The sequence below is a fragment of the Cherax quadricarinatus genome, chromosome 9 (genome assembly GCF_038502225.1).
Source record: "Cherax quadricarinatus isolate ZL_2023a chromosome 9, ASM3850222v1, whole genome shotgun sequence".
Taxonomy (NCBI): Eukaryota; Metazoa; Arthropoda; class Malacostraca; order Decapoda; family Parastacidae; genus Cherax; species Cherax quadricarinatus.
The window spans coordinates 23,193,600-23,219,158 of record NC_091300.1 but is presented as its reverse complement, the minus strand read 5'-3'; the positions used below and the strand labels follow the sequence as shown (position 1 = coordinate 23,219,158).

Sequence of the window (25,559 nt, the reverse complement as noted above, 5' to 3'; positions counted from 1 at the left end):
AAAAGCAGGGGTACCACTAGCACGATAACAGACAACACAGTAAGTGTCACGGGTCCGAGACTATTCTACTGCCTCTCAACATACATAAGGGGGATTACCAATAGACTCCTGGCTGTCTTTAAGAAAGGTCTGGACATGCACCTATAGTCAGTACCTGATCAGCCAGGTTGTGGTTTGTACGTCGGTTTACGTGTACCCAACAGTAACAGCCTGGTTGATCAGGCCCTGATCCACCACGAGGCCTGGCCACAGACCAGGCTATGGGGGGCGTTGACCCCAAAATCCTCTCCTGGCATACAGCTAACAACAAGGCTTCTACACCTGTCAGGTCCTCAGTGAAAAATCCTGGGAGTTTGCCAGCAACATGGACTTAAGAACATAAAAAAGAAGGAACACTGCAACAGGCCTACTGGCCTATGTGAGGCAGGTCCAATTCTCCCACTGGCTTAAGCCAATGCCTTGACCTAGTGAGGTCGGACATGTCACTTAATCAACTATCTTTGGTCTAGAGGTATTTGAACTATGATATATAATATGTACATGTTACTATAATAAATTATAATTAGCATCTTACTAAAATAATAAATAATTCGTAACCCTACACAGGATACAACTCTCTTGACACTACTGTGTCACTATATATATCTCTATGCTAAAATAATAAATTATAAATAACATTTGTATAATAATAAATTAAAATCAACTGCTTCTCACGACACTTATCCGGTCGAGCCAGTCACATGACACTATTCAGTGTACACTACAACCAGGCCATCTTCAGTGTCACACGACACCCTTTTCATCTCAGTGTTCCACTACGGTCCTGTGCATATCTCAGTGTTCCACTCCATCATACGTCCCTAAGTGTCACACTACGGTCCTGGCCCAGTTCAGTGTAACACTCCAACCTTTTCTTCATGTAATGTCCCACTAAACAGCATCTGATGATTCCGGCCCACAGTTGATCAACGTAGACGGTGAGTCCACAGACATCACCGGTAGTCCAGTAAATCCTCTCCAAAGCCGGTTGACAAGATAGGTACGATTAGGTGTTCAGGTACCTACTGCGTAGATATGTACCCTGAGGAGTTCAGGTACATAATGTTGCTGAAGCCAGTAGACGTGTACGATTAGGTGGTCAGGTACCTACTGCTTAGGTGCGTACCCTGAGGTGCTCAGGTACATAATGTTGCTGAAGCCAGTAGACTTGTACCCTTAGGTGTTCAGGTACATACTACTGCGGTGCGTACTGTGAGGCGCTCAGGTACATACTGTTTCTAAAGCCAGTAGACGTGTACGATTAGGTGGTCAGGTACCTACTGCTTAGATGCGCACCGTGAGGCACTCAGGCTCTTACTCCTCTAAGGCCGGCTCAGCAGTCCCCACATTGGGTTTGATGACGTACCCAGTGGTACTGCCGGCCGGCAGGTTAACTATTTAACCGCTAGTTTGGCAGGGGGCCGCAACAGAAGCCAAGGATTCTGTTAGCTTTATTGCGAACACTAATGCACTATTGTCTTGGTTTTAGATAACTGCTAATCAGAACTCCTAAATTCTTTTCATAATCCGTAACATTAAGATCTACAGTACAGTGGACCCCCGCATAACAATCACCTCCGAATGCGACCAATTATGTAAGTGTATTTATGTAAGTGCGTTTGTACGTGTATGTTTGGGGGTCTGAAATGGACTAATCTACTTCACAACATTCCTTATGGGAACAAATTCGGTCAGTACTGGCACCTGAACATACTTCTGGAGAGAAAAAATATCGTTAACCGGGGGTCCACTGTATTTAGTTTATATGTGGCATGGTTATTTTCCTGTCCAACATTTAGAACTTTGCATTTGTCTATATTAAACTGCATCTGCCACTTCTCCTACCACTGCACCAGTCTATGCAAATCATCCTGGAGTGCTCTGTGTAAATTTTCGAGCAATAACTTTCTATACATATTCTTCTACTTAACCCTTTCAGGGTCAGCAGGCCCTCTCCTAAACTTGTTCCCAGGGTCGAAAAAAAAATATATGAAATGATAGAGAATCTTTTCCTGATCACATTGACACCAAAAGTATGAAATTTGATGGAAAACTTACAGAATTATGCTCTCGCGAATTTAGTGGTCTCGACGATGTTTACGCATCGGCGATTTCGCCTACTTTGAGCCCTATTTTCAGCCAATCCCAATGTACCAGTCGACAAAAACCATACCTATTTCGCTAGAACTCCATTTTTTCTATCGAATGAGTACAAGAAACCACCCATTTACCGATTTCAACTGACCAATAACGTGGTCAGAAATTGGCAATTTCACACAAATTTCAAAAGATGACAATTTCCAAATAGGGTCCAGAATAAACAAGACAGACATTCCTGGCACTAAAATAACATTTCCTCTGTTCATTACTCATGTCCCCAGGCCTCTGTTACATTTCTTTTGCTTTCCAATTTGAATTTTTATTCTCACCAAAAATAGAAGATTTATGTTATGCAGACTACTGCATTCATGTAGAAAAGGTATAAATAATATCAGAGCACTTATGAAAGAATATTAGACTCACCAGTTGATGTATATTGGACGTGTGGCATGATTTGTTTACTTTTGAACTTTGGCAAAAATCGAACATTTCTGCTACTTTGAGCTCAATTTCAAGGTACTTTTCTTTGTGAAACCAATCAAAATCATCTCAATTTGTGTAATATGTCTTCCATTCTATAAAATGAGACCAGGAAAACTAGAATACAACCATAAATAGCATGCGAAAATACACTGCAAAGCCGCTGTTTTAGAGCAAAAACATGGTCGGAAGTTTTTCTCTTTCATTATGCACTGTGTGCTGCAGGATTTTTTTTATACTGTGTACACTGACCACATAGACCCATTCTTTTGTATGTAGGCCTACCAGCTTTCTCTCACTAGATTTGAAGGCGCTAGAATTTATGCGTACTAGTACGCATAACCCTTGCTGTATTTGTTATCACTGTTACACACAAGCATGTCTTGTCTCTGTCTATCTGTCTGTCTATCTGCCTGTCTCTGCTTATCTGTCTTTCTGTCTGCCTGGAGTATACATATATGAAACTCTCCTTGAAGAATGGTGTTATGACAACTGTTATCAGCTTAGTGACATTTGATATATGGGTGCTCGGGGGAACCCTGGCTTTATTTGTTTTCACTGATACACACAAACATGTTTGTCCATCTGTCTGTCTGTCTGTCTGTCTATCTATCTGTCTATCTTTGCCTGGAAATTTTGGGTTATCCTAGGTAATTTACACTATGTATAATAACTGTACTTATGTGTACATGTGAAACAGATATAGATAGACAGAGATATAGAGACAGAGATATAGACAGATAGAGATATAGACAAAGAGACAGTCAAAGCAAGCCAGCCAGCCAAATACATGAGAACATAAGAAAAAAGGAACACTGCAACAGGCCTACTGGCCCATGCAAGGCAGGTCCATGTCACCCCCCCTGGCTTAAACCAATGACCCACCTAGTCAGGTCACATCCATTGAAGAAAGGAGCATGACATCAGACCTAGTAGTACAAGCTAGCCAGGTCCAACTCACATCCACCCACACTCACTCATGTATGTATTTATCTAACCTATTTTTACTTTCCTCTTAAAATGGCAGTGCTAATGCGACATGGCATCAGTAAATCCCCAGTGTTTGCCATGCTATTTGCTCTAGCTGGCACTCAATTGAACTGGTGCTCCCACAAGGTACTAAGTGCTCCCAGATTTTTTTAATACTGCACACAATGAGTGCACAGACTCATTCTTTCATGTCTAGGCAACTCAAGCCTATTGTGCCAAATTTGAAGGAATGAAAAACAAAACGTTGATCTACGTACGGAGCACTGCATGTGCAAACGTACATCTACGTTTGGATAGTTTAAGGGTTAAAGTGCAGGCACTGTATTTCCCACTTCCAGGACTCAAGTCCAGCTAACCGGTTTCCCTGAATCCTTTCACAAAATATTACCCTGCTCACACTCCAACAGCTTGTCAGGTCCCAAAGACCATTCATCTCCATTCATTTCTAACATGCTCACACACGCTTGCTGGAAGTCCAAGCCCCTCGCCCACAAAAACCTCCTTTACCCCCTCCCTCCAACCTTTTTGAGGATGACCACTACCCTGCCTTCCTTATCTTACAGATTTATATGCTCTCCAAGTCATTCTACTGTGTTGGAGCCTCTCCAAATGACCAAACCACCTCAACAATCCCTCTTCAGCCCTCTGATTAATACTTTTAGTAACTCCACACCTACTAATTGCCACACTACGAATTCTCTGCATAATATTTACATCAGACATTGCCCTTAGACACGACATCTCCACTGCCTCCAGCCTCCTCCTTGCTGCAGCATTTACAACCCATGCTTCACACCCATACAAGTGTTGGTACCACTATACTCTTTTACATTCCCTTCTTTGCCTCCATGGATAACGTTTTTTTGTCTCCACAGATACCTCAATGTACCACTCACCTTTTTTCCTTCATCAATTCTATGGTTCACCTTATCCTTCATAAACCCATCTGCTGACAAGTCAACTCCCAAATATCTGAAAACATTCACTTCTTCCATACAGTGGACCCCCGGTTAACGATATTTTTTCACTCCAGAAGTATGTTCAGGTGCCAGTACTGACCGAATTTGTTCCCATAAGGAATATTGTGAAGTAGATTAGTCCATTTCAGACCCCCAAACATACACGTACAAACGCACTTACATAAATACACTTACATAATTGGTCGCATTTGGAGGTGATCGTTATGCGGGGGTCCACTGTACTCCCTCTCTCCAATGTGATATCCAATTTTTCTAAATTGTTTGATACCCTCATCACCTCACTCTTATCTATGTTCACTTTCAACTTTCTACCTTTACAAACTCTCCCAAAGTCGTCCACTAACCTTTGCAACTTTTCTTTAGAATCTCCCAAAAAGCATAGTATCATTAGCAAAAAAGTAACTGTCAACTCCCATTTTGTATTTGATTCCCCATAATTTAATCCCACCCCTCTCCCCAACACCCTAGCATTTACTTCTTTTACAACCCCATCTATAAATATGTTAAACAACCATGGTGATATTACAAATCCTTGTCTAAGACCTACTTTTAATGGGAAGTAATCTCCCTCTCTCCTACACACCCTAACCTGAGCCTCACTATCCTCGTAAAGACTCTTTAAAGCATTTAGTAACTTACTACCTATTCCATACACTTGCAACATCTGCCACACTGCTCTATCATATGCCTTTTATAAATCCATAAATGCAATGAGAACTTCCCTACCTTTATCTAAATACTGTTCACATATATGCTTCAATGTAAACACTTGATCTACACATCCCCTACCCAATCTAAAGCTTCCTTGTTTATCTGCAATCCTGCTCTCTGTCTTACCTCTAATTCTTTCAATAATAACCCTACCATACATATAATATGGTACATTCATATTGTACATTATTATATGGTGAGAAACAGTCAGTATTAAACCTGAAGCACACAACACATCAATTAACATTAAAACCTGTAAATAAACCCAGATGCAAAGTATCCAATATGTTGCCAGAGGAGTCAAGGACCTCACCATGAACAGTAATAAACAAAAAGTATACCATGAAAAAGTCTGTCGGATGCCATCCTGAAATATTATCAAGAAAATTAAATACAGGTCGGCCATCACTAATCCGGCAATCAGTAATCCAGCACTAATTTTGGCTAGTATAATTTCAAATTTCCAGGGTTACCACACCAACCTGCTGCTAATGTTTGGTGGTACTACTTGCTGCATAAGTCATTCCAATTTCTTTTTCTCCATTTACTTTTTTTTTTCGGTGCGCACTCATTTTTGTTATTCATTTATATCTTCATTATTCATTTATATCTTAACATAGTGGCATTAACCCTTTCAGGGTCGAGAGGCCCTCTGCTAAACTTGTTCTCAGGGCCGAAGATTTAAAAAAAAAAAAAAACTTATGAAATGATAGAGAATCTTTTTCCGATCATAATGACATCAAAAGTCTGAAATTTGATGGAAAACTTATGGAATTATGCTCTCGCGAAGTTAGCAGTCTCGACAATGTTTATGCATCGGAGATTTTGCCCACTTTTCTGCCAATTCCAATGTACCAGTCGACAAAAATCATAACTGTTTCGCTAGAATTCCACTTTTCTATCGAATGAGTACACGTAACCACCCATTTACTGTTTCAACTATCCAATAAAGTTGTCAGAATTTGGCAATTTTTAAATAAATAAATAAATAAATATTTCAGAAGATGACAATTTCCAAATAGGGTCCAGAATAAACAAGACAGACATTCCTGGCACTAAAATAACATTTCCTCTGTTCATTAGTCACGTCCCCAGGCCCCCTCTTACATTTCTTTTGCTTTCCACTTCGAATTTTTCTCAAAAAATAAGAGATTTACTGTTATGCAGACTACCACATTAGTGTCGAAATGGTATAAATAATATCAGCGCACTTGTGAAAGAATATCAGACTCACCAGTTGACGTGTATTGGACGCATGGCAAAATTTGTTTACTTTTGAATTCTGGCAAAAATCGAACATTTCTGCTACTTTGAGCTCAATATCAAGGTACTTTTCATTGTGAAACCAATCAAAATCATCTCAATTTCTGTAATGTGTCTTCTATTCTATAAAATGAGACCAGGAAAACTAGAATACAACCATAAATACCATATGAAAATACACTGCAAAATCAGTTTTAAGTGGAGTTTTTTTTTTCTCATTATGCAGTGTGCTGCAGGATTTTTTTTATACTGTGCACACTGACCACATGACCCATTCTTTCATATGTAGGCCTACCAGCTTTCTCTCGTTAGATTTGAAGACACTAGAATTTACGCGTACTAGTACGACACCAACCCTGGCATGCAAGCCATACTAGTACGGTACCAACCCTGGCGTGCAAGCCGTACTAGTACGGCACCAACCCTGAAAGGGTTAACTGTCCAAACATAGATCTACATTTGCTCATGTATCACTCCAAACGTAGATCTACTTTTTTTTACATGCTTTCTTATGGAGAAAATCAAGGTTGGAGTGCTATGCGCGAAAACGTAGATCTACGTCTGGACAGTTAACCCTTTGACTGTTTCAGGCCCCTCTCTGAAACTGTCATTCTATGTCACCAAATATTAAAAAAAAAAATTATTTTTTCTTATGAAAATGTTAAGATTATTTTTCTGAGTGTTTTAGTCCAAAAAAAAAATTTTTGCCATCGGTACTTACCGAGATATAGAGCCGTGAAGTTTGCAGAAAATGAGCCGCGTATGGCAACAGTGGCGACTGCCGCTCACCCGGTAAACTTTAGTTTACTTGTAATTGAAGGTTTTTTGTTTTTTTCACTATTTTATTTTTTCACATAACTTATGTGGCCTATGAGACCAAAGTAAGGTGCAATGTATATATATACACTCGTTGTATACAACACAATAAGCACACAAACATAATTATCAATATATTGTTTACAAAACTTGTTTACAAAAACAAACAAACAAACATCATCATCATCATCATCCTCATCCTCATCCTCATCATCATCATCCTCATCATCATCCTCATCCTCATCATTCTCATCCTCATCATCCTCATCCTCATCATCCTCATCCTCATCATCCTCATCATCATCATCCTCATCATCATCCTCCTCCTCCTTCTCCTCCTCCTCCTTCTCCTCCTCCTCCTTCTCCTCCTCCTCCTCCTCCTCCTCCTCCTCCTTCTTCTCCTCCTCCTTCTCCTCCTCCTTCTCCTCCTCCTCCTTCTCCTCCTCCTCCTTCTCCTCCTCCTCCTCCTCCTCCTCCTCCTTCTCCTCCTCCTCCTCCTCCTCCTCCTTCTCCTCCTCCTCCTCCTCCTCCTTCTCCTCCTCCTCCTCCTCCTCCTCCTCCTCCTCCTCCTCCTTCTCCTCCTCCTCCTCCTCCTCCTCCTCCTCCTCCTCCTCCTCCTCCTCCTCCTTCTTCTCCTCCTCCTCCTCCTCCTCCTCCTCCTCCTCCTCTTCCTCCACCTCCTCTGCCTCCTCCTCCTCCATCTCCTCCTCCTCCTCCTCCTCCTCCTCCTCCTCCTCCTCCTCCTCCTCCTCCTCCTCCTCCTCCTCCTCCTCCTCCTCCTCCTCCTCCTCCTCCTCCTCCTTGTCTTGTGTGCGAGTATGTGGCTTATAATTGTTTTGAGTCAGAAGTCGGCAGCTGTCAAAGTGACATATTGTCTCATTACTCACTCCCCCTCCTGCCTGTCAAAACAATGGGGTCGGATGCTGCTTCCCCTCCTCCATTCTATCTAATTATCTTTCTCCCTCATTCTATATCTTTCAATCTGTCTCTCTTTCTATCTGTCTGCCTATCTCTGTCTCACAGGTACACATAAATACAAGTATACATAGTGTAAATTACCTAGGATAACCCAAGAAATCCAGACAAAGTGCTATACTCTGCTTGAAGATGTGAGTAAAAGTGATGACACAGTCTTGTGGCTCTCTCTGAGACAGAGAGCTAGATGGACAGACAGGGAGCTTGACAGACAGACAAATAGACAGACAGAAATGTTTGTGTACCAGCAAAAACAAAGGGAGGGCGATGGTCATGTAATATTTCCTTAGCTCTACCCTCGTTTACGCTCATCAAAGTCAGCTCTTTTCAGATGTTATCTCCCCTTATCTTGTCACTGTCATGGGGTGGACTTTTTTTTTTCTTGCTTCAAGGGAACAATATTATTACATCTTATTCTTCTTCTTCCTCCTCCTCCTCCTCTTCTCCTCCTCCTCCTCCTCTTCTCCTCCTCCTCCTCCTCCTCCTCCTCCTCCTCCTCTTCCTCCCCTCCTCCTCCTCTTCCTCCCTTCCTCCTCCTCCATTGCTTTTGGTCTCAAACTCCTCCAAATCATGAAATTGATCTTCACTGACACTTCCATCTGTGTTAGAGCATCACTTGGGAAGAGAAAAGTCCCAGATTTGCTGGGGAATCACATATTTCTTACCGCTAGACATGCTGAAAATGGACAACTGAAATGGCATTCCCACAATGCACCACTGGCTCCCCGATTTTTTTTATATGGTGCACACTGACCATGAAGACCCATTCTCTCACATGTGGGCCTACCAGCTTTCTCCTGCTTGATTTGAAGCTGCTAGAATTTATGCGTATAAATACGTCAGAAACATTGGCTCGTAAGACGTATTTATATGTTGGAAACAGTCAAAGGGTTAATGGGTTAATAATGATAAGAATGCAATGAATTTCACAGACAACACCTCTTCAAGCGGGGCTCCTTGGTGCAGTGAAGAGGCTCTTGGTCTGAGGAATTAGACCTTTTGGTCTCCTCCCTCAGACTGAACCTAATTACCCCTTAATCCCCCCTTCCCTAACCCATCCTCCCTTTTTTCCTTTCCTCCTCCCCATCCCTCCCTTATTCCCTTCCTATTTTTGGCCTTTGGGATTCTTCCCACAGGCACTCTGGTTCCTAGGTAGTGGGAAGGGTATCGGGGTCCATCCCATTCCGTTGATGTCGTCCTTGGCAGTGGTGTAGTTTGCCGTGGAATCTGGATCACCTGGGAATGTCCCGATCCCTCTCCGGTCTCCCGGGGGATGGCTTTGGGTGTCTTTCAGGTGACAGGTGTATCTCTGGAGGCTACCTTTCAGATTCCGGGGGGTGGTAGCCAATTAGGTATGCTTTGTGGTGGGTGTCCGGCCACCCTCTCTTTTGTCCACTCAGGTCGCTCGGTGGATGTGAGGCTATCCCGAATTGCTGGTTTACTGGCAGGAAGGGTAGGGTATGGCACGGGTTCCATGCCACATCTGCACTACCTGTGGTGCTGAGGTCCTCTTGGGCACGGAGGGAGATTTATGGCCCTTTCCTTCCTCTGAGGAGCTATTCCTCCACTCCCCCCCCCTTTTAGTTTTTTTTATTTTCTTTCCTTTCTTTTTTTCTAAAAAAAAAAAAAAAAGGAGTGACCTAAGCATGGAGTTCCCAATTCACGAACCTGCTCCCCCCAGGCCCCTTTCTGATATGGCACCCTGTTCTGACCCTGCCTCATTATTTGACTACTCTTCGGACATTTCTCATGCCCCTGTACCTCCTGCTGGTGCTGTTTTGATGCCTGGTCCAGGTACCAGGGTTTTGACTGACGCCTTCGATACGTCTGACTTCCGCTCTTCTTTGACTATGCTTCCGGCTTCTCCCTCTATGCTACCCAGCTCACGATCTCTCTCTCTTTACAACTATTGATACTATCCCTGTAACTATTGAAAAACATCTTTCTCTCAATTTTTGTAGTGGTACTGTCATTCTACCTCATACCATTGTCCAACAGAATTTCCAAACATGTGGCAATGACATTCTGGAACAACTAGACCTCCAAGACCTCCCAATCATCAAAGTAGACACTTATGTCCTTTCTGCCTGCAGGTGGAGACGATACCCATGCAATGTAGCTTGCTTAACTTTTGACTGCCGTGAGCTTCTGTCCTCTGTATATATAGCGGGACACCATTTACAAGTTCGAAAGGTGATCCCTACACCACAACAGTGTAGAAATTGCTGGCGTTTTGGTCATCCAGCAAAATATTGCAGGTCCATCACTGAATTCCCAGTCTGCGATGCTGATGACCATACCAATACGTCTTGTAGTCTCCCTCCCTCTTGCCTTAATTGCTGTGAGGCTCACCCGTCTTACTCTCGCTGGTGCCAAGTACGTATACTCGAATGAACGTGAAACCCATTGTCTCAGAGGCAGAAGGCTTCCTGTATGCTATGGCAGTCTCTCATCTATGCCTCCAAGGGAAACTTCCCCGCATCTCTTATTCTCGAGTTACTAAACGTCCTCCCTCCTCTGGGGTCCCCACTTCTGCAGCCTCCTCTGTGGTCACCCCTTCCGCAGTCACCCGACTAATTCTTTTGCTGTCCTGGGCTCAGAGGTCCCTACCTCGGCGCCCCATTCTGTTTTCACCTCTTCCTCTTCTCACTCACAAGTTTCTGTGTCTACGAGACCTTGTACAACACCTACTCCCCATCGCCCCTCTCCTCAGAAGCCCAAAACACCCCCATTGTTAAAATCTCCTTTCACCCCTCCTTCCTTTCTGCAACCTGCTCATTTTTCCTTCCCAGTTTCCGTACCCAGTTCTTCACCTCTACCTAGCTCTGTTATGAGTGTGGAGGTTCATCCTCCTCCTCGTATAGTACCTTCTTCCCCTGTCCCCTTCCAAGTTTCTTCTTCTGCCCCTTCCCAGGTCACTACCTCTCCAGATGTCCTTTCCCAAGCTTCTCAAGTTCCCTCTACCTTTCGTCCCCCCCTACTTTGGTACAGTCCAACGTTTCCCCGATCTTTACTTGCCCTCCTTCTTCCCTCTCCAATACTGTACCACGTACAACTTCCTTGTCCTCAGAAACACTTGAAGCAATCTCTGAATATACAGGGGAGACTAGACCATTGATGGACACTGATCCACCTCCTGTTCCTCCTCTTCCCGCTTCTCCGTCTGCATGACCCCTTTCTTCGCAGCGTCCCAATCCTTCGCTGCTTAAAAGTCTTCCGCTACCTCCGCATGCGGACTTTTCTAACCCTACTAGTCTGTAGATACCTCTACCTCTAGATTAACAAAAAAAAAAGGCACAATACCGTGACTGGAACGATACACAAATAACCTGCTCCCCCCCCTCTGGTTAGTGTGACTTTGTCAATGGTCCAAGCCGGACCGAAACGTCGTCGTAAGCTTCTCTCTTTTATGTGCGGGTTATTTGTGTATACCTCTAGATTTCTTGTATTTTTCTTTTTGCAAATCATGGCTTATTTACAGTGGAATATCAGCAGCCTCAGAGGTAACTGGGGTGACCTCCAGGTGTTGCTCTCTCAGTTTTTCCATTTGTGTCTGCTTACAAGAACCCAAATTACACTCCACTGTTATCCATCCCATCTCGGGCTATGATTTCTTATATTCATCGGCTCCTTTTCCCGATGGAACCTTTAATGAAAGTGCACTTCTTATATGCACCAGTATTCCATACCGTCCACTCTTTGTTCATACTTCACTGCATTACACTGCAGCCTGTATCTATGCACTTGAATAAGAGGTATACATTCTGTTCTTTTATCTCTCTCCTTCTCACGCCTTATCTATCCCTGATGTTGCATTTCTGGTTTCTTCCTTACTGCAACCACTTCTGTTACTTGGCAATTTTAATGCCCACCATTTTCTCTGGGTGGGGAGGGGTCTCACTGTGGCTCCTGTGGCATTCAGTTGGAGACTTTTGTCACTTCTCTCCCCCTCCATGTTTTAAATACGGGCTCTCCCACCCATTATGATCCTCGTACTCATTCTCTCTCTTGCATCGATCTCTCGGTCTGCTTTTCCTCCACTGCACTAGACTTCACCTGGTCTGTCCTCCCGGACTTACATGACAGCGATTATTTTCCAATCATTCTTACTTCTCCTTCTCGTAGCCCACGCTGGCAATTTGATCAAGCAAATTGGGTCCTTTACTCACAACTAACTGCTTTTAGTGGGGTTCCTTCTTCGTCCTCCATTGATGAGCTTTTACACCTCTTCTCGACCTCAGTTTTAACAGCAGCTTCACATTCTATACCTCGGGCAGGCATTCTCAGAAGTGCGTGCCTTGGTGGTCTCCTGCTTGTGCTCGGGCAGTACGTTTGAAACGCGCTACGTGGGGTAGGTACCGGTACAATAGAACCACAGAGAGACTTCTTGATTTTAAGAAGCGAGCAGTCGCTCGCCGTGTCACTTGCTGGTGAGATTCTGTTTCCACCATCACCTCTGCTTCCTCTATGAGTGCAGTCTGGAAAAAAGTACGGAAAATGAGTGGTAAATACTCTCCCAACCTGGCTCCTGTTCTGCGGGTTGCTGGTGTTGAAATTGGTAATCATCTGGTCCGTATTTCTCAGGGGTTCCATCTATGCCCCTCATTTGTTTCCTCAAAGTCTGCCAGTGAGTTAGCACCCTTTGACTTTTCTTCTCTCAAAGAAGAATCTTATAGTGTGCCTTTTACACTTCTGGAACTGGAGGCAACACTCTCAGCCTGCCGATCATCGGCAGCTGGGCCTGACGGCATTCACATTCGAATGTTACAACATTTACATCAGTCAGCCCTTGCAGTCCTCTTATGACTCTTTAATCTCATTTGGTCACAAGGAGTTCTTCTCCAGCTGTGGAAATCTGCCATTGTTCTCCCTTTCCGCAAACCGGGTACTACTGGACACGATGCCTCCCACTATCGCCTCATTGCTCTTACCAGTGCAGTTTGCAAGGTGACGGAATGTCTGGTAAATCGACGTTTAATGTGGTATTCAGAGACGCACAACCGTCTCTCCACTAGTCAATATGGCTTTCATAAGGGCCGTTCTACCATTGACCCCCTTACTACGCTTGGATACCTATGTTCGTAAAGCCTTTACGAATAACTACTCGGTTATTGCCATATTTTTTGACCTTGAGAAGGCATGCAACAGAACTTGGAGGTATAATATTTTGGCCCAAGCCCACTCCTTAGGCCTCCGAGGCAATCTACCATCCTTCCTTAAGACCTTCTTAACTGACAGACATTTCTGTGTCCGGGTTAATAATATTCTCTCCCTGGACTTGGTCCAAGCCGAAGGTGTCCCCCAGGGATGTGTTCTGAGCACAACACTTTTTCTCCTTGCTATAAATGATTTGGCCTCGATTCTTCCATCCAATACAGTGGACCCCCGGTTCGCGATACTAATCCGTTCCTGAGAGCTCATCGTAAACCAAAAATATCGGAAAGCGAATCAATTTTCCCCATAAGAAATAATGGAAATCAAATTAATCCGTGCAAGACACCCAAAATTATGAAAAAAAAAAAACTTTTACCACATGAAATATTAAGTTTAGTGCAACAGAATAGTAATTACAATAACAACAATAACAATAAATAACAATAAATAACGAAAGAATAATTGACACTTACCTTTAATGAAGATCTGGTGATGATTGATGGGATGGGAGGAGGGGAGTGTGTGGATGGTGTTAGCATTTAGAAGGGGAATCCCCTCCATTAGGACTTGAGGTAGCAAGTCCTTTTCCGGGGTTACTTCCCTTCTTCTTTTAATGCCACTAGGACCAGGTTGAGAGTCACTGGACCTCTGTCGCACAACATATCTATCCATAGAGGCCTGTACCTCTCGTTCCTTTATGACTTTCCTGAAGTGGTTCACAACATTGTCAATATAATAGTCACCAGCATGGCTTGCAATAGCTGTCTGAGGGTGATTTTCATCCATGAAGGTTTGCACTTCAAGCCACTTTGCACAGATTTCCTTAATCTGGTCTCAAAGGGTTGGCACTGGGAGCTTTCTTGGGGCCCATGGTGACTTATTTTGCAAAAACAGGCACCAAAAACAGTGATAATATGGAATGTACTGAATGTATCCTTAGATGCACGCACACTGGCTGGCTTGTAAACACTGGCACACACTGGGCAGATCAGGCCACACATGGACACGTCTCGTACGAACCACATCGCATACTGGATTTTGTATCGGGAAGCGAGGCAAATTTTCTGCGATATAATGCATCGGTTACCAGATTTATCGGATACCGATAGCATCGCGAACCGGGGGTCCACTGTATTTGGTCATCACTATGTTGGTGACTTCGCCATAGCTTGTGCAGATGCTGACTGTCACCTCATTGCAGTTTCTCTCTAGCCTGAGGTCAACTGTGTTTCCAATTGGGCCACTCACCAAATTACTTTCACTAGACATTCTGTCATCTCTGATCATCCGTTGTACCTCTACGGCTCACGTATCCCAGAACGTGATAGGGTCAGGTTTCTAGGCCTTCTGTTTGACCGTAGGTTATCCTGGAAACCTCACATTACCTCTCTGAAGGCAACTTGTCACAGCCGGCTGAACCTTCTTAAAACCCTCGCTCATCTTTCATGGGGAGCTGATCGTAGAACTCTCCTTCACCATCATTCGGCCCTAATTTTATCGAAACTCGATGATGGTGACCAGATCTATTCAGCAGCCTCTCCTGCTACTCTCTCTATCCTTAATCCCATCCATCATCAGGGATTATGTTTATGCCTCGGTGCTTTTCGCTCTTCACCTGTTCAGTCTCTATGCAGAAGCAAATATTCCATCCTTGTCCAATCGCTGTGATGCTCATTGCCTTTGCTGTTATGTTCGCTCTCATGATCTCCACAATCCTTCCATATATAGAATAGTCACTGATGTTAGTAGTCATTCTTTATTTGTTCATCGCCCCTGTTTACTCCATCCCTTTTCTCTTTGCCTACATTCACTCTTGTCTTCCCTTCAGTTACTACCTTTCTATGTTCATATAGCATCTCAGTTTTCCCTACCCCCATGGGAAGTTCCAGCTGTTCGTGTCTGTTCTTTCTCACTGCCATGTGCAAAAGCCCAACTGCCTATGGCAGCTTCCCACTCTCTTTTTCTTGACCACTTCCGCTCTCATTCTCATGCCATTGCAGTACATGTACACCGATGGTTCTAAGTCTTCTGATGGCGTTGGATTCGTAGCAGTGTTTCCGAACAGTGTCGTGCGAGGGCATTTACTGCCCTCGGCTAGCATTTTTACTGCTGAATTGTATGCCATTCTTGCAGCGCTTATCCCTATTGCATCTATGCCTGTGTCACCACTTGTGGTTGTTTCAGACTCCCTTAGTGTTTTACAGGCTATACGAAAATTTGATACACCTCACCCCTAGTTCTTCGTATCCAACTTTGGTTACACCGTATCTCTACCAAGCAAAATGATATTGTTTTTTGTTGGGTCCCTGGTCATGTTGACGTACAGGGCAATGAACAGGCAGACACTGCTGTGCGGTCAGCAGTACATGACCTCCCAGTTTCAGATAGAGGTGTTCCATTCACGGACTATTTTGCTGTAATTGCTACCCACCTTCACACCCGTTGGCAACAACATTAGTCTGATGTGCTCTATAACAAACTTCATTCTATTAAACAGAGTATAGGTTACTGGCCATCATCTTGTCATCAATGTCAAGGTTGGGAGACTACTCTCTCCCGTTTTCGCATTGGCCACACTCGTCTTACTCACGGGTATCTTGTGGAGAGGCGCCCTATTCCTCTCTGTGAGAATTGTCAGGTTCCAGTATCTGTTAGCCACATTCTGTTGGACTGCCCACTATCAACGAGCATGCAGAATTTACCTCCAACGTTGTCTCCGCTCTGCTGCCCTGTCTTTACCTTCCCTTCTTGCTGATGGACCCTCCTTCAATCTGGACTCTCTCATGGACTTTTTGACAGCAACTGATTTACTCCACAAACTCTGATGATGATACCCTTAGCACTCCCCTCAGTCCTTTCTACCTCAATTTATTGCTACCCTCTACCCCTGCACTATCCACTGCCCCACTGTACTCCATAACCTAATAATCACCCCTTTCCCTCTTGCTACCCAATACCCTCACATCCTTCCTTGCCCTGCAGCGCTGTATAACCCTTGTGGTTTAGCGCTTCTTTTTGATAATAATAATAATAATTCACAGACAACATAAAAGAATGATTGTTTTACAAACTGGTGAGGTTATTTTTGAAATATCACAATTTGTTTTTGATTTGTGTGTAAGTTTATTCAGGTATACATAAATACAGTTACACAGATTATCACACATAGCAGCATACAGTGGACCCCCGCATAACGATATTAATCCGTTCATGAGAGCTCATTGTTATGTGAAATTATCGTTATGCGAATGAATTTTCCCCATAAGAAATAATGGAAATCAAATTAATCCGTGCAAGACACCCAAAAGTATGAAAAAAAAAATTTTACCACATGAAATATACATTTTCCTGCACACAAAGAGAAGGATACATGCACATTAGTAGAGTAGTACATGCACAGTATACATGTACAGTGGACCCCCGGTTAACGAACTTTTTTCATTCCAGTAGTATGTTCAGGTGCCAGTACTGACCGAATTTTTTCCCATAAGGAATATTGTGAAGTAGATTAGTCCATTTCAGACCCCCAAACATACACGTACAAACGCACTTACATAAATATACTTACATAATTGGTCGCATTTGGAGGTGATCGTTAAGCGGGGGTCCACTGTATATTGTGCATGTACTACTCTACTAAATGAAGAATAAATGATACTTTTATTGAAGATGCAGCAATGACTGATGAGACACTGTGTCCTGGGAGTGCCTTTTCCTCCTGAGTACTGTAGGTCCTGTTTGGCATTTTCTTCCAGAACAGGTCTTATCACACTGCGTATGCCACTACGATTCTTAAATCTCTCAAACCAACCTTTGCTGGCTTTAAATTCACCAATATGAGCACTAGTTCCAGGCGTTTTTCCCTGTTCACCTGGGTGTTAGTCGACTGGTGTGGGTTGCATTCTGGGAGACAAGATTAAGGACCCCAATGGAAATAAGTTAGACAGTCTTCGATGACACTGACTTTTTTGGGTTATCCTGGGTGGCTAACCCTCTGGGGTTAATTGTTTCTTGGTATTCTCAATAAGCCACACCAACAACTGTGCTACAGCAGCAGCAGCAGCACCTGACAGTGCTACAGCAGCAGCAGCTGACAGTGCTACAGCAGCAGCAGCTGACAGTGCTACAGCAGCAGCAGCTGACAGTGCTACAGCAGCAGCAGCTGACAGTGCTACAGCAGCAGCAGCTGACAGTGCTACAGCAGCAGCTGACAGTACTACAGCAGCAGCAGACGATGCTACAGCAGCAGCAGACGATGCTACAGCAGTAGCAGCAGCAGCAGACGGTACTACAGCAGCAGCAGCAGCTGACGGTGGTACAGCACCAGCAGCAGCTGACAGTGCTACAGCAGCAGCAGCAGCAGCTGACAGTGCTACAGCAGCAGCAGCAGCTGACAGTGCAGCAGCAGCTGACAGTGCTACAGCAGCAGCAGACAGTACTACAACAGCAGCAGCAGCAGCAGCTGACAGTGGTACAGCAGCAGCAGCAGCTGACAGTGCAGCAGCAGCAGCAGCAGCAGCAGTTGACCATGGTACCACAGTATTTCGATAATATTTCTCACCCTTTTTACCACAGGGTTGGCACTAGAAGCTTTCTTGGGGCCCATGGTCACTTATTTTGCAGATAAAATCACCAAAAACGCTGTATGCTTGGATGTTACTGCGGAGGCTGGCTTGTAAACAATGCCACCGGTGGAACATGTGAGGCTGGCTCAGGCCGCACATTAGACGCGTCTCGGATGAATAGTGTTGAGCGGGTTTTTCAGCGGTATGCGAGGCAAAATCTTAGCGATAAAATGTATCGGTATGCGGATTTAACGTTATGTGATGCCAACGGTACGCGGGGGTCCACTGTATGTGTATAGAACCTAGGATAACCCAAAAAAAGTCAGACAAAGTGACTTATTTCCAGTACCTGGCTTGGGCTTGCCATATACGATTTTTGGTAAATGTTTTTTTCTCAGTAGTGTGTTGGGCTATCTTACTGAAACTTGAGCAATGTATGATAGAAAGATGCTTCTTAACGTACACCAAAAATGAAAGAAATCAGATTATAAATATTGGAGTTCACTTCTCAGAAATTAGCTGCCCTTTAGTGGTATATTTTTGTATAGTTTTTATGGTTGTAGTCTCTTTTTTTTATCTCATTTGATAGAATGGAAGATATATTATAGAAATATATATAGTTTTGATAAGCTTCACAACGAAAAGTACCTTGAAATTGAGCTCAAAGTATCAGAAATGTTCGAGTTTTGCCGATGTTCAAGAGTAAACAAATGACGTCACCGTCTAATACATGTCCAACCGGCCAGTCTAATATGCAGTTACAAATGGGTTGACATTATTTATACAATTATTACAATAATGCAGTAGTCTGCATAATAGTAAATCTTCTGTTTTTTTGTGTGAATAAAAATTCAAAATGGAAAGCAAGAGTAATATAAGAGGAGCCTGGAGCCATGACTAATGAACAGAGAAAATTTTATTTTAGTGCCAGGAATGTCTGCATTGTTTATTCTGAGCTCTATTTTGAAACTGGCATCTTTTGAAATTTGTGTGAAATTGGCCAAATTGCCAGTTTCTGACCTTTTTACTGAGTAGCTGAAATAGGTGAATGGGTGGTTTCTTGTACTCAATCGAGAGAATAGAAGGAATACTAGCAAAATAGCTTTGAGTTTGATAGACTAGAACAATGGAATGGGCCAAAAATAGGGCATAAATTGGGTGAAATCACCAATGCATAAATACTGCTGTTTGGTTAAGTGTATTCTAATCTAACCACTCTGTAATCCATCAAAGTCGCTAATCCAGCACCCTACAGGTCCCGATGACACCAGATTAGTGATGGCCAACCTGTACTGAATGAGAGATATAAATAAAATTCAACACGTTATAGGTTACAATTCATACCCTACAGGAATACCTATGAAATGTCAACACGTTATAGGTTACAATTCATACCCTACAGGAATACCTATGAAATGTAACATACCATTAATCTTTTAAAAAGAAGAGAGGTGCCTTAATACAAATGAAGGGCTCTTGATCCAAAGAATTGGAGCTACCCTTCATTTCCTTGGATCGAACCTGACTGTCTCTCATTCTCCAAGATGCTATATGATTGATATGGGTTTAGTGCTCTCATGAAATAACATACCATTAATCAGCAAGCACATGGTTCCTGCAGATGCAACATCCAGCACTTTTCCTATACCAGGAAAACTGAGTTTCTTTGCAGTATGAATTTGCATGTCATCTGTCACTGAATTTAGCTGATGATATTCTGAATTTCCCCAACCAAATATCTCCCCTTTATCTGAAAGTTTAAATATATTTTTAGACACAAAAGTACATATATACTATATACTAGTACAGTAGATTTGTGTTCAAATACAAAATTTCCAACACAATTTGAGATTTATCAGTCTACAAGAATTTCATATATATAAGGCTAAAATTGGAAGTACTGTACTGAATAGTACTTACAAGCATCAGTTTACTACTGTACAATCCTGTTTCATAAATATACCAATTCTAGACAATGTATTTTTGTATTGCTTACAAAATCAGTCTTCAAAAACATTTTAGATCATGCAGAAATTATAGTAAAATAAACAAAATCCATTCTTGCTAAACAATAACCCATGTGGAGACAGATACTTGTACATTTCTACCCCCAACTGGAGTCCTCTTCAGCTGCTGAAGTGGATTTCAGTTGATTAACCCCTTGACTGTCGCAACCCCCAATCCTGAGGTGTCTGTCTCCTGGTGTCGCAAAATTTAAAAAAAAAAAAAAATTTTTCTATTAAATGATAGAGAATCATTTCCCGATTGTAATGACACCAAAAAAACGAAATTTGATGGAAAACTGATGGAATTATGCTCTTGGGAAGTTAGCAACCTCGGCGATATTTACAAATCGGCGTCGCCCACTTTGAGCCCTATTTTCGGCTAATAACGTTGTTCCAGTCGACGAAACTCATAGCTATTTCTTTAGAACTCCATTTTTTCTATCGACTGAGTACAAGAAACTGCCCATTTACCAATTTCAACTACCCAATAATGTGGTCAGAAATTTGCAATTTGGCCAATTTCACAAAAATTAAAAAATATGACAATTTCAAAATAAGGTCCAGAATGAACAAGGCAGACATTCCTGGCTCTAAAATAACATTTTCTTTGTTCATCAGTCATGCCTCCAGGCCCCTCTGATATTACTCTTGCTTTCTATTTTGAATTTTTATTCAAACAAATAATAGAAGACTTACTATTATGCAGACTACTGCAAAACTGTAATAATTGTATAAATAACATCAACCCATTCATGACTACATATTAGAATAGCTAGTTGGACATTTATTGGACAATGACATCATTTGTTTACTTTTGAACATTGGCAAAAATCAAACATTTCCCCTACTTTGAGCTCCATTTCCAGGTTCTTTTTATAGTAAAATCAATCAAAATCACCTCTATTTCTATAATATGTTTTCCATTCTATCAAACGAGACCAAGAAAATGAGAATACACCCATAAATACTATACAAAAATAGACCACTAAGTCGGCATTTTAATTAAAAAAAAAAGGTCGGAGTTTTTTTTTCTCATTATGCACTGCGTGCTCCAGGATTTTTTTTATGTGGTGCACACTGACCACACAGACCCATTCTCTCACATGTGGGCCTACCAGCTTTCTCCTGCTTGATTTGAAGCTGCTAGAATTCATGAGTATATATACGTCAAACACGGTACCTCATAAGACGGCCGCGACAGTCAAAGGGTTAAAATATACAGACCAACTTTATTTTACAAGTTTCTGTCTCCATGTGAATTATTACTTGGCAGGAGAAGTGTTCATTACTATGAATGAATTCAACACAAATTAATTCTATAATTTGTCTAGTACAAATATGACTAGCTTGTTAATATAGTTACTGCTATATTGTGATTTATCTATATTAGAGTTTTGCAAACTAGAATATATGAAATCTTAGACAAAGCAATATTCAGGTACATTATTCATGCTATATTGATGACAACTTACCACTTAAAGCTAAAGCACAGTCTGCTCTACACGACACTTTAACAATTTTTTCTCCAACAACATCTCCGATAACCGGGCCAACACAAGGCTCATTATTATAGCGCCCTCTACCTGTCTGACCATCAGCTCCCCAGCCACATGAATACACCACTCCATCTTCACTTAGAAACAAGCTGTGAGGAAGAAAGCCTCTAATAAGGACACTGTTCTGTTGAAAATATGATAAATTTACTCCAAGCTATGGTACTTTTTCTTATATATACATGTATATATATATATACACACACACACACACACACCTACCATCCGACTTACGACCTGCTCGACATACATCCACTCGACTCACGACCGTGCATCTGGCAGCTGGGCTGGGCTGGCTGATGCACACCGCTGTACAATATTTGATGATACTCATGGCGGCAATGCGTCATGCAGGCAGCATCAGTTTGAGTAACCCTGCCCTATCAGCAGCATCATACTGTATTAACTGTACTAACTGGACAGTAAATTTCACCATGGCCCCTAAGATGAAGTCTGAATCTTGCACTGGAGATTGTGGTAAGAAAGGCTCTTACTCTCGAACTCTATTTGTTTTCACTGTTGCACATAAACCTGTCTGTATCTGTCTGTCTGTATATCTGTGTCTGTCTGTATCTCTGTGTGTCTGTTTATCTTTCTGTCTACCTGTGTGTCTGTCTTTCTGTCTACCTGTGTGTCTGTCTTTGTCTACCTGTGTATCTGTCTTATGTCTACCTGTGTGTGTGTGTCTTTCTGTCTACCTGTGTGTGTGTCTTTCTGTTTACCTGTGTGTGTGTCTTTCTGTTTACCTGTGTGTCTGTCTTTCTGTCTACCTGTGTGTCTGTGTCTACCTGTGTGTCTGTGTCTACCTGTGTGTCTGTCTTTGTCTACCTGTGTCTGTCTTTCTGTCTGCTTGTCTGTGTCAGAGCCACTCATTAAGAGTGTAATTGAAGACGCCATATTAATAATGATAATAACACAATAATAATCACTGAGGCGCATTAAATGTGTATAAAATGTTAATATAGACATTTTGCTTAATCCATCTATGATTTTTTCAAAATTATATAATAAACATGCTACATAACATATAAGCATATAAATTAACAAATATGAGATGTTTTTCTGGTCGGCCTGACAGAGTGAACAAAAACCATTTGTGTCCAGGCTGGTAACAACAACAACGTTTGTTTACATAACTTGCGAACCTTCTACACTTTCATTCTCTCTCTCGTTTATTCATTTATTCTTGTTTACTCACCTCTCACTCTACACTAAGACTACAGATATTACACGATTATTATATTATAGTTTAATAATAATATTATTAATATTAGTACATATATATTATTGTAATAATAATAATTAATATTATTATTAATTTAGAGCACTGGAGCACAGATCCACTGTATAGCACTGTCTGGATTTTTTGGGTTATCCTAGGTAATTTATACTATGTATGATAACTTTACTTATGTGTACCTGTGAGAGAGAGAGAGAGAGAGAGAGATACAGAGATAGAGAGATACAGAGAGAGAGAGAGAGATAAAGAGAGAGAGAGAGATACAGAGACAGAGAGAGCCATATTCAGTCAGCCAGTCAGCCAACCACCCACCCACCCGGCCACCCAGCCAGTCAGCCAGCCAGCCGGATACGTATTACACATGTTCCAGAATTGTTTCTCTTTACTTAGGGTATAGGTTATACTACATTCTGGCAGGATGACACTACCAGTGTTATTCTCCCATTCCACTGTGTCGACAATACATAAAGATAACAGTAACATATGATACTGTATGCGATGTAAAATTTACAATACAGTTCACTACCATGTATACATTATATACAGTAAATAAATAATTAAAATATAACAATAGAAGTAAATTATGGTAAAAAGAATGAAATAATGATTGTACATTACATTACAGTATTATGTAGGTAGTTTATATAGGAAATGTTTGACATTATGCCCTACCCAGTATGTCGGCAATTTTCAAAGGTTCGACTTACGTCCATTTTGACTTACGACCGGTTGGTCAGAGCCAAGCTTGGTTGTAAGTTGGATGGTACCTGTATATATGTACAGTGGAGCCCCGGTTCATGATATTAATCCGTTCCTGAGACCTCATCGTAAACCAAAATTATCAGAAAGCGAATCAATTTTCCCCATAAGAAATAATGGAAATCAAATTAACCCTTTGACTGTCGCAACCCCCAATCCTGAGGTGTCTCCTGGTGTCGCAAAATTTAAAAAAAAAAAATTATTTTTTCTTATGAAATGATAATCTTTTCCCGATTGTAAAGACACCAAAAAAACGAAATTTAATGGAAAACTGATGGAATTACGTTCTCGTGAAGTTAGCGACCTCTGCGATATTTACAAATCGGCGATTTTGCCCACTTTGAGCCCTATTTTCGGCTAATTCCATTATTCCAGTCAACCAAGATCATAGCTATTTCTTCAGAACTCCATTTTTTCCAGCGATTGAGTACAAGAAACTGCCCATTTACCGAATTCAATTACCCAATAACATGGTCAGAAATTTGCAATTTGGACAATTTCACGAAAATTAAAAAAATATGACAATTTCAAAATAAGGACCAGAATGAACAATGCAGACATTCCTGGCTCTAAAATAACATTTTCTTTGTTCATCAGTCATGTCTACAGGCCCCTCTGATATTACTCTTGCTTTTTATTTTGAAATTTTATTCAAACAAAAAATAGATTTACTGTTATGCAGACTACTGCAATACTGTAATAATTGTAAAAATTACATCAACCCATTCATGACTGCATATTAGAATGGATATTTGGACATTTATTGGACAATGACATCATTTGTTTACTTTTGAACATCGGCAAAAATCAAACATTTCCCGTACTTTGTGCTCCATTTCCAGGTTCTTTTTATAGTAAAATTAATCAAAATCAACTCTATTTCTATAATATAGTTTCCATTCTATCAAATGAGACCAAGAAAACGAAAATACAACCACAAATGCTTTACGAAAATAGACCACAAAGTCGGCATTTTAATTAAAAAAACAGTCGGAGTTTTATTTTCTCATTATGCACTGCGTGCTCCAGGATTTTTTTTATATGGTGCACACTGACCACACAGACCCATTCTCTCACATGTGGGCCTACCAGCTTTCTCCTGCCTGATTTGAAGCCGCTAGAATTTATGAGTATATATACGAAAACACGGTACCTCGTAAACGTATATATACGGCCGCGACAGTCAAAGGGTCAATCTGTGCAAGACACCCATAAGTATGAAAAAAAAAACTTTTACCACATGAAATATTAAGTTTAATGCAATAGAATAATTACAATAACAACAATAACAATAGAATAACAACAATAGAATAATTGACACTTACCTTTAATGAAGATCTGGTGATGATTGATGGGATGGGAGGAGGGGAGTGTGTTGAACCTATTGTTTAGAAGGGAAATCCCCCTCCATTAGGACTTGAGGTTTCAAGTCTTCACTGTCTATGTAACCCTTGAATTGATAAATTAGACACATGTGCAACTCTTGGGTATCTTTATAACGTTTCGCCACACAGTGGCTTCATCAGTCCATACAAAGGAGAATCTTGAAGAATAGGAGGAGAATGAGGTAATCAGTCCCTCAACCTTGAGTCGATGTGGTCAGTCCATCAATCTTGAATAGAATACGGCATACGTGCTGAGAAGGAGCTTATAAACCGTTGGCAGGAGAGGTGCAGCAGTCAGAGGTAGTGTAACATTCGTTCAATGTTGAAGTAGGTCGTGCCCAAGAATTAGGCAAGCGAAGAATTCCCAAGTATTAAGATCCCAAGAAGATGCAGTGTCTGACAGGTTTGTAGATGAATGGTTCAGAGAACCGACATGTTGATAAATTAGACACATGTGCAACTCTTGGGTATCTTTATAACGTTTCGCCACACAGTGGCTTCATCAGTCCATACAAAGGAGAATCTTGAAGAATAGGAGGAGAA

The 25,559-nt window shown here is 41.7% G+C and overlaps 1 protein-coding gene across 1 annotated transcript in view; it reads right to left on the bottom strand.

Moving 5' to 3' along the window:
• The window catches only part of LOC128686144 (RCC1-like G exchanging factor-like protein), a 37,591-nt gene extending 15,625 nt beyond the window's left edge, over positions 1-21,966 (bottom strand). The window contains exons 1-3 of the mRNA XM_070083114.1: positions 21,898-21,966; positions 21,552-21,789; positions 19,665-19,823 (exon numbers count right to left, since the gene is read on the bottom strand). Coding sequence (XP_069939215.1) covers positions 19,665-19,823; positions 21,552-21,789; positions 21,898-21,966 — 466 coding nt within the window. The remainder of the gene's footprint in view (positions 1-19,664; positions 19,824-21,551; positions 21,790-21,897) is intronic.
• Positions 21,967-25,559: the final 3,593 nt, after the last annotated feature.